The following is a 17012-nucleotide window of genomic DNA, read 5'->3' as shown; positions in this document are numbered from 1 at the left end:
ACACGGCGGCGTGTGGATGATTCATGAGCTAGTCTGTGTTCCGAGGGGGGGGGGGGCTGAGCTGCGGGATCTCTGGCATACTGTATAACTACCAGCTCGGGATCAAAATATTGTCAAGCGATTTGGTCCCCATTCATCCTCTGCACTAGGGCTGGAACCCTGTTTAGTAATGCATTTCACAATAGCTTCAAACATAAATTACTGAAGAAACCAGCGAAGGAGGAAATGCAAAATAAAGCACAATATCTGTCAATGTAGTTCTTTGTATCTTTTTAATTTAGCCAGCAAAATATCAACAATTAAAATGAACTAGACTTGATTTGTAAAAATAATAATAATAATACGTGACATTCCATGGCACATCTAAATATTTTGACTATGTAATTTAGTGTGGTACCTAGTTCTATTCTATATACATATTATCTATGTAATTAAATATACAGTATCAATATATACTGATCAACTGACCTTGATTCTAATCCTAGTCAACAATCTCCCTACCGACCTGTGAAGGCACGGTTTAGCAGTTCATTCCAGGGTCAGTTGGAAGTCGGTCATCCAGAAAGTGGGCAGAGTCACAATACCAGAAGTCATCACCTTAATGCAGTAGGACATGTGTCAGTCATGGATTGGAGGATACATGATTGCACTCACTAACGAAGGGGTGTGACTGAGGGTATATCAGAAGCAATCTGTTTCTTGGTTATGATTACGAAAGGACTGTGTTGTATAAAGAAACCGTGAGTTTTTGTGTTTTGTTCTGTCTCTGTATTAAAGTGTCACATTTGTCATTTATAGAAGGCTAAGCTCCGGGAGCTGTAGTTAAACAGCCAGCAAACAAACCCGGACTACACTGCACCACTGTGCATGTTTAAACTTGTAAATCACTGCTTTCACTAAGAGCACTCACTCTGGACTTGTGACCGTGTTGTGTTTGTGTGTGTCTTTTTTAGTGTATTATTATTTCAGGACTGAACCCCGTGGTTTAATAAGTGATACACATTGGTGTGTAAAGCCAGTTCTTATTATTTAAGAGTTGCGAGCATGCAACCCAGCCAAATAAAAGAGCTGTTTTTCACCGTGAACTGTATTGCTTCTGTTATTGCCAAGCACTACATCACCTCTACACCTGCACACTGCAAACCATTTTGCTACATGTACCTATCAAAAGCTGAAAATGCGCTGCTTGTCATGGTGACATCAATTTGTTTTAGCAACAGCAATTGATAATTAAAGGCACAGCAGTCTGTCACAAATTTGCATCACTGGCACAGGGTGTTAACAGGCAATGTGGGTCTGGTTTTCAGTGTACTACAAAACCGGACAGGTTTAAAAACCGGACTGTCCAGTCTAACTGACAAATAATAAAATAAAAGAAACTCCAAAGCACACTGTTTTGGCCGTATGCTACAGCCACTACGTGGAGTCTCTGGTTCTCCTTTAGTCCCGCTTCTTTTTCTTGGCTGTCCTTGGCTGAGTCTTTTGCTCTTCTCTGTCTCTCTGTTCTTACTCTAGCAGCAGCAGCAGCAGCCTACTACTTATCCCCGCATCCAGGGCACGCCCTCGGTGCACCAACCACCAATCCCAAGCAGACACAGCATCTCGCTTTTGATCCCCTAATAGTTGCAACATCTCCTCCCTCGGTTTGTGCCAACAATGTTGCAACTGGGTACCACTTGTGTGGCAAGCCAAGCCCCTGATTGGTGGCGATTCTCACACATCTAATGTCCCTGAACACCTGCTGCAATTGAATTGTTGACTGTGGGTCACAGAACATTCCAATACTATTAACCCTTAGCAGTCCATTTATTCAGCGCTTGTCAGGCACGTCAGGTCCAATTTATTTTCAAACGCGCTGTTTATTTTACACTCGCTGTTTAAAACATTTATTTTTGTATTCGAGCAGTAAACATTCCACAAGTGAATCAACCTCTTTTCAATAAATACATTTGTCAGAACCGCTTATTATCACTTCAAAGGGACTGAGCATACATTGTGACAATAAGCAGAGTTGGTATCTTTGTAAAATGTGTATATGCTATGTTGTAATGACTAGACATGTATGAGTACATTAGCTCATACTAATGAATGTGCATGTTTTTTTAACGTATGCTGTGCTTCATGGTATAGATGATTTCTGCCTCCACAGGGGATGGACATGTTGCTGGTCCTGGAGAATGAGTCCCTGAACCTGAGAGACACTGATAGACAAACATTGCTGCACACACAACCAATTGTCTGCATCCGAGTCTGGGGGGTGGGCAGAGATAATGGCCGGTAAGGAGTACATATCTGTGGTAGGAATTCAGTTCATAAGTGGTGGTGAACAAATATTTCTGTCATGGTATAGAAGCAGGTGTGTCAGCATTTGAAAGATTGCAATATTACATGGTATCTCAAGTCAGTGAAGTAAATAAACATGAGAAATCCAAACAAAGCATGCAAGCAAAGTGGTTAGATTGAGCATTCTCTTTTTATTTTATTTTTATTCATGGTAAAATGTTGCAGAGCTGCTGATATTCCTGCAAGTAACCATTATCCATCACAACTAACCATAACCATAACCATTATCCATCAAAACTTGTTATCTCTGCTTTTATACCAAGGTGAGCAAAACAAACTCTGAGATTTACAGCACAGAGGCCACTCATGTACAGTAATATCGGTGTGCTGACATTTCTTAAATGTTGAAATATATCTTCCACAGTGGTAGCCAAAGCCAGCTATTTACCTTTAATCTTCGCAGTCCTTGTGGTCCAGTGGTTAAAGAAACGAGCTTGTAACCAGCAGGTCCCTGGTTCAAATCCCAGCTCAGCCACTGACTCATTGTGTGACCCTGAGCAAGTCACTTAACCTCCTTGTGCTCTGTCTTTCAAGTGAGACGTTCTTGTAAGTGACTCTGCAGCTGATACATAGTTCGCACACCCTAGTCTCGTATTTTGTAAAGTGCTTTCTGATATTGGTCCACTATGAAAGGTAATATATAAAAGTAAAGGTTATTTATAAAGATGATTATATTCTGGTTACCATTGAAACAGCTGCACTTCATTAGTCCGGCCACCATGTGGCAAAAGAGAGCAGAAAATGCATTAACAAAACAGCAGGGAATGCTGGGGACTTACACATTAAAGACAGTCGTGTATTTTGTCAGTGTAGGTAAACTGCACATGTTTTGGAGTTGTGCTCCAATGCCTATTAATTTTTCACACTCACTCAAATGGGAGGAGTTATATTTATTTATTGAACTAAAATCAATATAGCAGGCTGTATAACAATTACTTACAAGTATTAATACTGCACAAAACACTCACCCTTTTTTAAGCATTCAGGAGATGATCAGTCCAGCATGAATCTGAAATGGTGTACTTATTATAGTATTAATGTAAATTATCAGTCCCTCCAGGACTAAATTGCATAATATTCCCTTAACTTGTTGTCCTGCTCAAAATTGTGATGATTCATATCTTTTATCTGTATGACAACTGTATTTTAACATTTGCAAGACGCCGAGGCTTAAGTATTTTGATCCTCACAGGTTTAATTCCTTTAAAGAGTAAGGGTTCCGAAAAGTAAAGCGTTATACATCCCCACGTGTTGCTATTATTGTTTAAATAATGCATGCATGCCAACAGTCCCTATGTGGTCGGGACAGTCTCGATTTCCTAGCAAATGTCCCATATCCCGATGCATAGGAAAAAAAGTCCTGATATTTACCCATAGAAAAAAATAATTTATTCTGCACAGTAGAGTTAGTGAAAACCACACGCTGTGCTCTTCATGCGGCTGACACATCTGCTGATAACTAACTTACTGGTATACAAAGGTAAGAATGCTTCACTGGATCTATGTTTATTGTTGTGCTGGTCGTGTAATGTTGAGTTTAGGGGGTACGTCTGTTATTATATGATAGAACAGGGGTGGCCAACCTTTCACAGCCTAGAGCCAAGGAAATAAAATGTCAGTGACAAAGAGCCACAAACTTAAAAAAGTGCTCAATTTAGCGTTTCGCTGATATTTTTTACTGCAATTACTATCATACACACTATTAAATGAAGCTGGCCTTTATTTTTTCCAGTACATGCGTAATATTGATGTCCAGACAAATACATTTTCACTATAGATAAAAGCACAGTTTTGTTTTTGTTTCTTATTTGGGTGAGCAGCTAACTATTGTTTACTTTCTTATACCACATAGAGGCAGGATCTGTACTCAGTGTGACTTTTGCTACGCACATTGTTCTGAATGCAGCTGTAGTTCAATGTCACTATTTAGATCTGAGATGGATACGTTCTACCGTATCCATCTGCAAGTCTGAAATTTGCTTTTGCAGTTAATTGTTGTTTGGACATCAAACTAAGGCAAACTCACCTTCGGAGTAGGATTTTTTTGCACGGTCAATGTTCCAGGCCACTTGTTAGGAATAGGCTAGAGTCGTGGTCTCAGATTATTTGGCAAATTTGGTCAACATTTGCGTCTGTTTATCCATTTGCTTTTTACTGACAGCAGTCATTTTGACGGATACATTTTAATCAGCTCCGATATGAAAATGAAATACAAACTTTCAGCTACAACTCAAAAGATGTATTCATGAACATAATATCTAACATTTGCAAGCAGAAACACCATATTTAAAATTAGCACATATAACGCATGTCTATCGTGGCGGTTCTAGCATTAACTTTTAAAGACAAAAATTCTGAATCTTTTGGAAATTCTTTGTCAATGTGGGCATGGTTTGTAGTGAAATAACGCCGCAAATTTGAATATTTGAACTACAACCTAAAGGCAAGTGCCCGGTTGCACAACACCCTAAGTGAAATTCCCCCCTTAGTTTTCCCAAATGTTCTGCTTAAGTAATGTTTGTATTTAAGTATTTCCCTTAAGTTAGTTAACCGTTGCACAAAACGACTTTAGGGGATAACTAAGTGAAAATACTGAAATGTCCATTGAGGCCCCTTAAATCGAAAAAACTATTTTTTTTGGAAATTGAAGAGGACAGAGCCACACTTAGCAGAAGGATTTGCAGAGAGAAAATCCTTTGGATATAATGGATGATGAGCAATTAATAACAAACCATTGATATGACCGAAATACTGTCTTTTAAATGTCTGTATATTGCTGGAAGCAGATTAACAACCCACACAAGAAGAAATCACGCATTGCTCCCTGTTCTTCAAATACAGCGGTAGCACTTCGCTTTTTCACAACTAGTTGCTTTGTTTACTATAAAAATGTATACTTAAAAAAAAACAAAAAACAAAAAAAACAAAACACATTTGGCCGGTTGCATAACATCTTAAGTGAGATTAATGGTTAATTCTGCTAAAACAAGATACTGCTCTCACTAGTTTTGTTGCAAACACAGCCATACAAATTGTTTAAACAAATATGTTTAGTGTACATTTTTCTTTGTAGATTTACCTGTTTTTGTGATGCTCTTCTGAAATCAGAATATACACACACACACACACACACACACACACACACACACACACACACACACACACACACACTACCGGTCAAAAGTTTTAGAACACCTCCATTTTTCCAGTTTCTATTGAAATTTACGCAGTTTAATGTCTCATTGTATTCTGAAATTAAAGCATAGAACAAATAAACAATTGGAGATAAAAAAGAAATCATGGAATCGTTTTGTTTAACAAAATTTAATCTAAATTTTTGACTCAAAGTAGCCACCTTTTGCAGATATAACAGCCGAACACACTTGTGGCATTCTTTACAATGGAAATCAAAAATTGTTCGGAAAGTTCTTCCCAACACTGTTACAGAAGTTCCCACAAATGTTTTGCACTTGTAGGTTGCTTTGCTTTCACCCTTCTGTCCAGTTCATCCCAACCAGCTCAATGGGGTTTAAGTCTGGAGACTGTGCTGGCCATTCCATGATTTGAAGCCTACCGTCTTGTTCTTTTTTTCTAAAGTAGTTCTGACATAGCCTGGAGGTATGTTTTAGGTCATACTCTTGCTGTAGGATGAACCCCTGACTAACTAGGCATATACCAGAGGGTACTGCATGGCGCTGCAAAATGCTGTGGTAGCAGTTTTTGTTCAGGGTGCCACTCACTCTGTGCAAGTCGCCGACTCTGGATCCAGCAAAAGAGCCCCAGACCATCACGCTTCCTCCTCCATGTTTGACAGTTGGTGTCACACACCGAGGAACCATCCTTTCACCTACTCGACGGCATACAAAAACCCTACGTGATGAACCAAAGATTTCAAATTTTGATTAATCGGTCCATAAGACCTTCTTCCAGTCTTCAGTAGTCCACTGGCGGTGCTTCATGGCCCAGGCAAGCCTCTTTTTCTTATTTTGCCTTCTTAGCAATGGCTTTCTTACTGCCACTCGACCTGTCAAACCTGCAGCTCGAAGTCTTCTCTTCACAGTTGAAACTGAGACTTGCTTACTTCAACCAGTGTTAAGCTGTGCTTAAACCTGTTGTCCTGTGAGCCGCCTATCATGCAAGCTGTTGACTCTCAGAAACTTGTCTTCTAAGTCTGTTGTGGCTTTGGGTCTGCCAGACCTCTTCCTGTCAGAGTTTCCTCCAGTTTCCAAGTGCCTTTTGATGGTGTAGGAAACTGTACTCACTGACACCTTGGCTTTCTTTGCAATTTCTCTAAAGGAAAGACCTACACTTTTAAGGGTTATAATGGTCTGTCTGTCTTCCTTTGTTAATTGCCTTTTTCTCACCATTATAATAGCAATATACTACTTCCTGCAGTACAGTACTGTCCAAATTATGCTTAAGAGGGTGTAGTAACACAGTCTGTTTCAACACTGCTTTTATACAGACAGAGGGTTTGTAAGTAATCAACAAAAGTTGGGACACCTGTAGGAATTGTTAGCATCAACTTTCAAGGCTTAATTTACTTCCATTGCTGCAGAACAGCTGTAAGTTGTTAACCCATTACTTGTTCCCTGAAAAAGGCCTTTTTGTATAACTCTGAAATGTACATTATTTTTCAGTTTTTGGTAACCTAAACTTTTTTTTTTTAACCTCTGGCAGTTTACTGCTTACCTTTGTACCATTTCAGGTTTTTCACTGGACTTGAACTGCTTAAATTTCAATAAAAACTGGAAAAATGGGAGTGTTCTAAAACTGTTGACCCTTTGTGTGTGTGTGTGTGTGTGTGTGTGTGCACACATAATATATATATATATAGATATATATATATATATATATATATATATATATATATATATATATATAGTACTGTGCAAAATTATTAGGCAGGTGTGAAAAAATGCTGTAAAGTAAGAATGCTTTCAAAATTAGACATGTTAATAGTTTATATTTATCAATTAACAAAATGCAAAGTGAGTGAACAGAAGAAAAATCTACATCAAATCAGTATTTGGTGTGACCACTCTTTGCCTTCAAAACAGCATCAATTCTTCTAGGTACACTTGCTCACAGTTTTTGAAGGAATTCGGCAGGTAGGTTGGCCCAAACATCTTGGAGAACTAACCACAGTTCTTCTGTGGATTTAGGCAGCCTCAGTTGCTTCTCTCTCTTCATGTAATCCCAGACAGACTCATGATGTTGAGATCAGGGCTCTGTGGGGGCCATACCATCACTTTCAGGACTCCTTGTTTTTCTTTACGCTGAAGATAGTTCTTAATGACTTTCGCTGTATGTTTGGGGTCGTTGTCATGCTGCAGAATAAATTTGGGGCCAATCAGATGCCTCCCTGATGGTATTGCATGGATAAGTATCTGCCTGTACTTCTTAGCATTGAGGAGACCATTAATTCTGACCAAATCACTGACTCCATTTGCAGAAATGCAGCCCCAAACTTGCAAGGAACCTCCACCATGCTTCACTGTTGCCTGCAGACACTCATTCATGTACCGCTCTCCAGCCCTTCGGCGAACAAACTGCCTTCTGCTACATCCAAATATTTCAAATTTTGATTCATCAGTCCAGAGCACCTGCTGCCATTTTTCTTCACCCCAGTTCCTGTGTTTTCGTGCATAGTTGAGTCGCTTGGCCTTGTTTCCACGTCGGAGGTAAGGCTTTTTGGCTGCAAGTCTTCCATGAAGGCCAATTCTGAGCTGATGGCATTGCTGGACATCTTCCGATTGTGAAGGGAAGTAAGCATGATGTGTTTTTCATCTGCTGCGGTAAGTTTCCTTGGCCGACCACTGCGTCTACGGTCCTCGGCGTTGCCAGTTTCTTTGTGCTTCTTCAAAAGAGCTTGGACAGCACATCTGGAAACCCCTGTCTGCCTTGAAATTTCTGCCTGGGAGAGACCTTGCTGATGCAGTATAACTACCTTGTGGCTTGTTGCTGTGTTCAATCTTGCCATGGTGTATGACTTTTGACAGTAAACTGTCTTCAGCAACCTCACCTTGTTAGCTGAGTTTGGCTGTTCTTCACCCAGTTTTATTCCTCTATACAGCTGTTTCTGTTTCAGTTAATGTTTGTGTTTCAACCTACATATTGAATTGATGATCATTAGCACCTGTTTGGTATAATTGTTTAATCATACACCTGACTATATGCCTACAAAATTCCTGACTTTGTGCAAGTGTACCTAGAAGAATTGATGCTGTTTTGAAGGCAAAGGGTGGTCACACCAAATATGGATTTGATGTAGATTTTTCTTGTGTTCACTCACTTAGCATTTAGTTAATTGATAAATATAAACTATTAACATGTCTATTTTTGAAAGCATTCTTACTTTACAGCATTTTTTCACACCTGCCTAAAACTTTTACACAGTACTGTATATATATGTGTGTGTGTGTGTGTGTGTGTGTGTGTGTGTGTGTATATATAGTGACGAATTCTTGCTTCTGGTTGCACTCTATGACTGTATAGTATAGTTTTCCACACACTACCAGGTGTGTTTAAATAACAAACACTGACAACAGTATTACGGTTACCCTCTGTGGGTTGTATTTATTTTTTGAAATCAAAATCAAATAAACAAACAAAACCTAACACTTTCTTGGGTCCTAAACTAAACACTTATTTTTCCCTCCAAACTAAACAGGGACAGGCTAATTCTGCTTACCTTGAAACAACTATCCATTCAGTTTTAAAGTTCTTTGTTACCTCAGCGTTTGGTCTCTTCTCTCTTTTCTCCCTTCCCCTACCATCTCAACTTTACCAGCTTTAACTGCTAGATAAATAATTAAGACCAATTGATGATCACTCCTGACATAGGTACGCTCCCCAGGGTCTTAAAACCTTCACATATCCTGTCTAACATAATCCCTTATTTTCAACCAAACATAACATAAACCCAAGTCTGTGATTTAACCTAATACATCAATGTGTGGGAACCCGTTTACATTAATTTATTAACTGTAATTTTACTTTTAAACACATTACATTATTTCAGAGTTTATTTACTACCCAGTTGGTTTATGTTGTCTTCACATTTTATTATTTTATTTTTCTTTGAAACCATCACCACAACCGTTACCCAGATGGAGTGTGCATTCATTACAGCCATGGCCTCACAGCTGACCAGTTTTGCTCTGGAATGTACACTCCATCACTAATATATATATATATATATATATATATATATATATATATATATATATATATATATATAAATTTTTATTTTTTTAAATCTCCTGAATACTGCGATTTACCGTTAAATTTCTAGCATTCACACATTGTTATTTCTGCCAATTTTTTCTGCTTCATGGCAGTTGTCAAATTTGGACATAGTTTGCCTGTTATTATTTGCTTTATTTGCTTTCTTAATATAACTTGAATATTATTATATTTAGGGTTGCTGTTTTTCCTCAACGTTTTCTTCCCCTTAAGAACGTGATTGATCCCTGCTAGCCATGTATTACTAGTAGTAAAATTGGTTTAATGTAAGTGTTTGGTGTGTGCAGAATAAACAAACTGCATGCAAATGAGGATGAAACATGTTAATATATGATTTAATCTATAATTTGAAAAAGAATAAATGTAGGACACACTATTACAATCACTTCGTAATTGTATAACATTAATAAAGACGAGTGACTTAATAACATTGCGCTCTCATTTTAACGTTCTTCATTCTGCATTTAATGAGAGTGAAGACTTGGACAATTTGAAAGCGCATTTGTTAAAACCATTAAACAATTGATTTTTACTATTATATTACAATATATGTTTTTTTAAATATACAGTCTGGCCTCACTAACATCTTTTAACAACAGTGTTTTTAATATAAATAATATATATAACAACATAATGAATCTCATATATGATAGTACATATATATATATATATATATATAGATATCTAGCTAGGTTTCAGTGAGTCACAGGAAAAACATTTATAAACTTTTCGAAGGTCGAGTAATTTATAAACTTTCACAGAACCCCGAGATGGAATTGTTTTCCTTTAACTCACTGAAGAGGCCCATCTGTTACTTTTTATAATACATGGATAGCCTTTTGTTGCTAATATTAAAGAAGACGAGGTTCGGCACTACAATTGTTTTTTTTTAAACAAAATGTTTCAGTGCTGTACAGACGTTCTGTGTTGTTATCCATTAGTGCTTCAGCTTTATTTGGATGATTGCCTTTACCTTCTTTAAATTTCCCGTTCCTCTCCAGTGTCTCTGATGTACGAATGTACCAGCTGTACATCCTTTATTTTAACATAGTCTCATTTTGTTGATAATTAATGAACATTTCTGTACTGTTGTCGAGAGATTGAAAATGAGATATTTTGTGTTAGAATTGAAGGTGATGGTCTCGAAGAGTCGAATGGGTCAAAGTTCAAGTATATTTTCCTCTAGAGGAATTTTCACTTTTTGACGTCACTACTGTGGTATTATGCCTTTTTTTCAAATGGCTCAGGATGCAAATATAGCTTTCATGCATGTATTATATCTACTTACATGTATTGAAACAAAGTTAAATTTGTTTAAAGGCCCTTTTAAGTTATGTAATAAATAAATAAATAGTTGCCTATACAAAATGTAGGTAGACTGGATAAAGGCAAATTAACACATTGCAAGTCCCACATATATAGACAGTGCTCGCTGCAGTCTCACATATATAGACAGTAGGATTTGCTTTTTGAATATATTTTGCTCACGACTTCAGCATCTATGACTATGCGGGATCTGAGGGGTTTCGGTTAATCGCTTAAAAATAACTTTTGTCTATTTTCCCCTTGAAAAACCAATCATGTTGTGTCAATTATGGCAGAGATTTCATTTAAAAAAAAATTAATTTTGCTAAAACCGCCCACAAATGGACAACACACTTAGCATCATTTTCTCCCGCAAAACGTAATTAAAAACAGCCACATTTTGTGAAAAAAATGCCCAGTTGGCAGCATTGCAGCTGACATAAGAACATAAGAACATAAGAACATAAGAAAGTTTACAAACGAGAGGAGGCCATTCGGCCCATCTTGCTCGTTTGGTTGTTAGTAGCTTATTGATCCCAAAATCTCATCAAGCAGCTTCTTGAAGGATCCCAGGGTGTCAGCTTCAACAACATTACTGGGGAGTTGATTCCAGACCCTCACAATTCTCTGTGTAAAAAAGTGTCTCCTATTTTCTGTTCTGAATGCCCCTTTTTCTAAACTCCATTTGTGACCCCTGGTCCTTGTTTCTTTTTTCAGGCTGAAAAAGTCCCTTGCGTCGACACTGTCAATACCTTTTAGAATTTTGAATGCTTGAATTAGGTCGCCACGTAGTCTTCTTTGTTCAAGACTGAACAGATTCAATTCTTTTAGCCTGTCTGCATATGACATGCCTTTTAAGCCCGGAATAATTCTGGTCGCTCTTCTTTGCACTCTTTCTAGAGCAGCAATATCTTTTTTATAGCGAGGTGACCAGAACTGCACACAATATTCAAGATGAGGTCTTACAAGTGCATTGTACAGTTTTAACATTACTTCCCTTGATTTAAATTCAACACTTTTCACAATGTATCCGAGCATCTTGTTAGCCTTTTTTATAGCTTCCCCACATTGCCTAGATGAAGACATTTCTGAGTCAACAAAAACTCCTAGGTCTTTTTCATAGATTCCTTCTCCAATTTCAATATCTCCCATATGATATTTATAATGTACATTTTTATTTCCTGCGTGCAGTACCTTACACTTTTCTCTATTAAATGTCATTTGCCATGTGTCTGCCCAGTTCTGAATCTTGTCTAGATCATTTTGAATGACCTTTGCTGCTGCAACAGTGTTTGCCACTCCTCCTATTTTTGTGTCGTCTGCAAATTTAACAAGTTTGCTTACTATACCAGAATCTAAATCATTAATGTAGATTAGGAATAGCAGAGGACCTAATACTGATCCCTGTGGTACACCGCTGGTTACCACACTCCATTCTGAGGTTTTTCCTCTAATCAGTACTTTCTGTTTTCTACATGTTAACCACTCCCTAATCCATGTACATGTGTTTCCTTGAATCCCAACTGCGTTCAGTTTGAGAATTAATCTTTTGTGCGGGACTTTGTCAAAAGCTTTCTGGAAATCTAAATAAACCATGTCATATGCTTTGCAATTATCCAATATCGATGTTGCATCCTCAAAAAAATCAAGCAAGTTAGTTAGACACGATCTCCCTTTCCTAAAACCATGTTGACTGTCTCCCAGTACCCTGTTACCATATAGGTAATTTTCCATTTTGGATCTTATTATAGTTTCCATAAGTTTGCATATAATAGAAGTCAGGCTTACTGGTCTGTAGTTACCTGGTTCAGTTTTGTTTCCCTTTTTGTGGATCGGTATTACGTTTGCAATTTTCCAGTCTGTCGGTACCACCCCTGTGTCAAGAGACTGCTGCATGATCTTGGTTAGCGGTTTGTAAATTACTTCTTTCATTTCTTTGAGTACTACTGGGAGGATCTCATCCGGCCCAGGGGATTTGTTTATTTTAAGAGCTCCTAGTCCCTTTAACACTTCTGCCTCAGTTATGCTAAAGTTATTTAAAACTGGATAGGAACTGGATGACATGTGGGGCATGTTGTCAGTATCTTCCTTTGTAAAAACTTGTGAAAAGTAATCATTTAACATATTTGCTATTTTTTTTTCTTCCTCTACGATTTTGCCATTTGTATCTCTTAAACATTTAATCTCCTCTTTGAATGTTCTCTTGCTGTTGTAATATTGGAAAAACATTTTGGAATTGGTTTTAGCTCCCTTAGCAATGTTCATTTCTATTTCTCTCTTGGCCTTTCTAACTTCCTTTTTGACTTGCGTTTGCAGTTCTGTGTACTCTTTCTGCGTACTTTCTTTTTGGTCCTTTTTTAATGCTCTGTAAAGTGCCTTTTTTCGCTGAATATTTTTTTTTAATTGATCTATTAAACCATTTTGGCAATTTAGTTTTACATTTAGATTTGTCTACTTTAGGGATATAATTGTTTTGCGCCTCTAGTACTACATTTTTGAAGAACAACCATCCTTCTTCTGTGGGTGTTTTCTCTATTTTACTCCAATCTACTTCTGTTAGTCTCTGTTTCATGCCTTCATAGTTTGCTTTTCTAAAATTGTAAACCTTAGCTTTAGTCTTTACTTTTGAGGATTTAAAAAACACTTCAAATGAGACCATGTTGTGGTCTGAGTTTGCCAGTGGTTCTCTGACCTCTGTTTTAGTTATTCTATCTTCGTCCCCGACAGGCCGGAAGGAAGCCTCTCACAGCCTGGAATTGACCCGCGGGCTGACAATTGAAGAACACTGGGTTACAGAATTCAGAACATGGTGAAAATGTAAGAAGTTCCCAATAACAATTTATCCTCCTACTATCTGATTTCAGTGTTTCAGGTCCCAGAAAATGGTGCTGCAGATAAAGGAATGTCTCCACAAGAGATACAATAGTGTTCTCTCTCCATATGAAGACCCTTTTTCCAGTAACTATTTAAATAATTCAGAACATGCTGGAATATACAAAGGCACATAAATTACAAAGAAGTTACAAAGTAAAATTAGAAACATTTTTCAATAAATATTTATGTATTCACTTCACTGTGATTTGTATGCCTATGCATTTAAATAACTTGAGCTCAGTCAACCAAAATGTAATGCCACCAAGGGGGGGTGTTAATGTAAAAGTCTAAATTGGAGGAGAAATAAACAGTTGTCCAGTAAGACCATAAACAGAATGAGCTTTTGAGGTCAAATAAATAAATAACAAAATAAATATATAAATAATTAAATAAATACATAAAATATCAAATAGATACAAAATTGTAAATAAAACAAACAAAAAGTGAATAAATAAAATTGTAAAAAAAAGACCAATAAATAGATTTCAATAAATACACAAATAAATACATAAATAAATGAATGACTGTTTGGTCACAATTTATTTTTATTTTATGGTGTGTGCCAGAATTCTAAAGATGGTATGCACTGGTACTTGGTCTCCACTCGCCTTTTTGACTCGCCCTGCTGATGTAGGTGACCAGAACCCACATTGCACACTCTGCACTGCCGATACACTGTCTTGTTCTCTTTGGATAAAGCTTGGGAATTGGTGAGCTGTCAGCCTCACTGGATGTCATGTGGTGCTTGGTCTGCTTCCATGATCACCTGCACTAGGGTCACCACCAGCCATGGTAAATTAGAGAAGCATGGTTAAGTACTAGAGGCGCAAAACAATTATATCCCAAGTAGACAAATCTAAATCTAAAACAAAAGGATATGGACAACATACCCCACATGTTGACCTGTTCCTGTCCGGTTTTAAGTAACTTTTGCATAACCGAGGCAGAAGTGTTAAAGGGGCTAGGAGCTCTTAAAATAAACAAATCCCCTGGGCCGGATGAGATCCTCCCAAAAGTACACAAAGAAATGAAAGAAGTTATTTACACTAACCAAGATCATGCAACAGTCTCTTGACACAGGAGTTGTACCGACAGAGAATTGCAAACATAATACCGATCCACAAAAAGGGAAACAAAACCGAACCTGGTAACTACAGACCAATAAGCCTGACTTCTATTATATGCAAACTTATGGAAACTATAATAAGATCCAAAATGGAAAATTACCTATATGGTAACAGTATCCTGGGAGACAGTCAACATGGTTTTAGGAAAGGGAGATCGTGTCTAATTAACCTCCTTGATTTTTTTGAGGATGCAACATCGATAATGGATAATTGCAAAGCATATGACATGATTTATTTAGATTTCCAGAAAGCTTTTGACAAAGTCCTGCATAAAAGATTAATTCTCAAACTGAACGCAGTCAGGATTCAAGGAAATGCATGTACATGGATTAGGGAGTGGTTAACATGTAGAAAACAGAAAGTACTGATTAGAGGAGAAACCTCAGAATGGAGTGTGGTAACCAGTGGAGTACCACAGGGATCAGTATTAGATCCTCTGCTATTCCTAATCTACATTAATGATTTAGATTCTGGTATAGTAAGCAAACTTATTAAATTTGCAGACGACACAAAAATAGGAAGAGTGGCAAACACTGTTGCAGCAGCAAAGGTCATTCAAAATGATCTAGACAAAATTCCGAACAGACAATGGCAAATAACATTTAATAGAGAAAAGTGTAAGGTACTGAAAAGTCTTGAATTTAAATCAAGGGAAGCAATGTTAAAACTGTAAAATGCATTAGTAAGACCTCATCATGAGTATTGTGTTCGGTTCTGGTCACCTCACTACAAAAAGGATATTGCTGCTCTAGAAAGAGTGCAAAGAAGAGTGACCAAAATTATTCCGGGTTTAAAAGGCATGTCATATGCAGACAGGCTAAAAGAATTGAATCTATTCATTCATTCATTCAGTCTTGAACAAAGACGACTACGTGGCGACCTAATTCAAGCATTCAAAATTCTAAAAGGTATTGACAGTGTAGACCCAAGAAACTTTTCCAACCTGAAAAAAGAAACAAGGACCAGGGGTCACAAATGGAGATTAGACAAAGGTGCATTCAGAACAGAAAGTAGAAGACACTTTTTTACACAGAGAATCGTGAGGGTCTGGAACCAACTCCTCAGTAATGTTATTGAAGCTGACACCCTGGGATCCTTCAACAAGCTGCTTGATGAGATTCTGGGATCAATAAGCTACTAACAACCAAACAAGCAAGATGGGCCGAATGGCCTCCTCTTGTTTGTAAACTTTCTTATGTTCTTATGTACCCCCCTCCGCTCCCCCACTTCCAGAGCTTGCTCCTTCTCCACCCTTCCGCCCCTCAGTGATGGAATGACCTACCCATCGATATCAGTACTGCTCAGTCCCTGACCACCTTCCGGTGCCTCCTCAAGACACACCTGTTCAGACAGCATCTGTAAACCTCACAACTCTCGACTATACTGGACTATATGGCACCCAATTGTTTCAGCACTTGCATCAACTTGTACTTGCACTGAACTGCTCCATACCTTGCTTTATTCTACTACTGCTCTTAATTATAACTGCTTCCTGTATCTTATATTTGATTTTACTTTTATAGGTATCCATATCTGTTTTTTGTAATTGCTCTTCTTTTAAATCATTCTCATCCACTTATCGTACTTCCTGCGTGCTCTTAATGGACTTTACTCTTATCTGCAAATATTTTTATTATACATTAACTGCTCTTGGTCAAACTCGCTCTTAAATGTAATTCTTTACTGTATTCTTTATTTTGCTCTTTGAATTTGATCTTATTTTCTACTGATTATACTGCACCTTATAACTGCTCTTATCTGTAATGTGATATTGGACAGCAAATACTAAACAAAGACACAATTGGTCCAAATATATTTTACTATCCAGCAAAAGCAGACATGGACACAGTTCAGTGATATTGCTCCTTTCAGATATCTGTCACTGTTCAGGTAAACTAGAAGCATTTCTTTTACCAGTAAAAAATTTAAATATTAAATAGTGTTTAATAATTTTTTTTCTCTAATTATCTGTCAATAAATCAATCAATCAATCAGTCAACCAATCTTTATTTTCATAACGCCTTTCATAGTGGACCACCATCACAAAGTGCTTTACAAGATAGTGAGGAACAATTCATAACACATTAAATAGTGTGAAATACAGGGCATAGTACA

The 17012-nt window shown here is 37.5% G+C and overlaps 1 protein-coding gene across 2 annotated transcripts in view; it reads left to right on the top strand.

Moving 5' to 3' along the window:
• The window catches only part of apbb1 (amyloid beta (A4) precursor protein-binding, family B, member 1 (Fe65)), a 116022-nt gene that overhangs the window by 59921 nt on the left and 39089 nt on the right, over window positions 1–17012 (top strand). For both annotated transcript variants that reach the window (XM_041258766.1, XM_041258765.1), the window contains exon 7: window positions 2150–2277. In XM_041258766.1, coding sequence (XP_041114700.1) covers window positions 2150–2277 — 128 coding nt within the window. The remainder of the gene's footprint in view (window positions 1–2149; window positions 2278–17012) is intronic.

Source organism: Polyodon spathula, chromosome 9 (assembly GCF_017654505.1).
Source record: "Polyodon spathula isolate WHYD16114869_AA chromosome 9, ASM1765450v1, whole genome shotgun sequence".
NCBI lineage: Eukaryota > Metazoa > Chordata > Actinopteri > Acipenseriformes > Polyodontidae > Polyodon > Polyodon spathula.
This window is presented reverse-complemented; position numbering and strand designations above follow the sequence as displayed.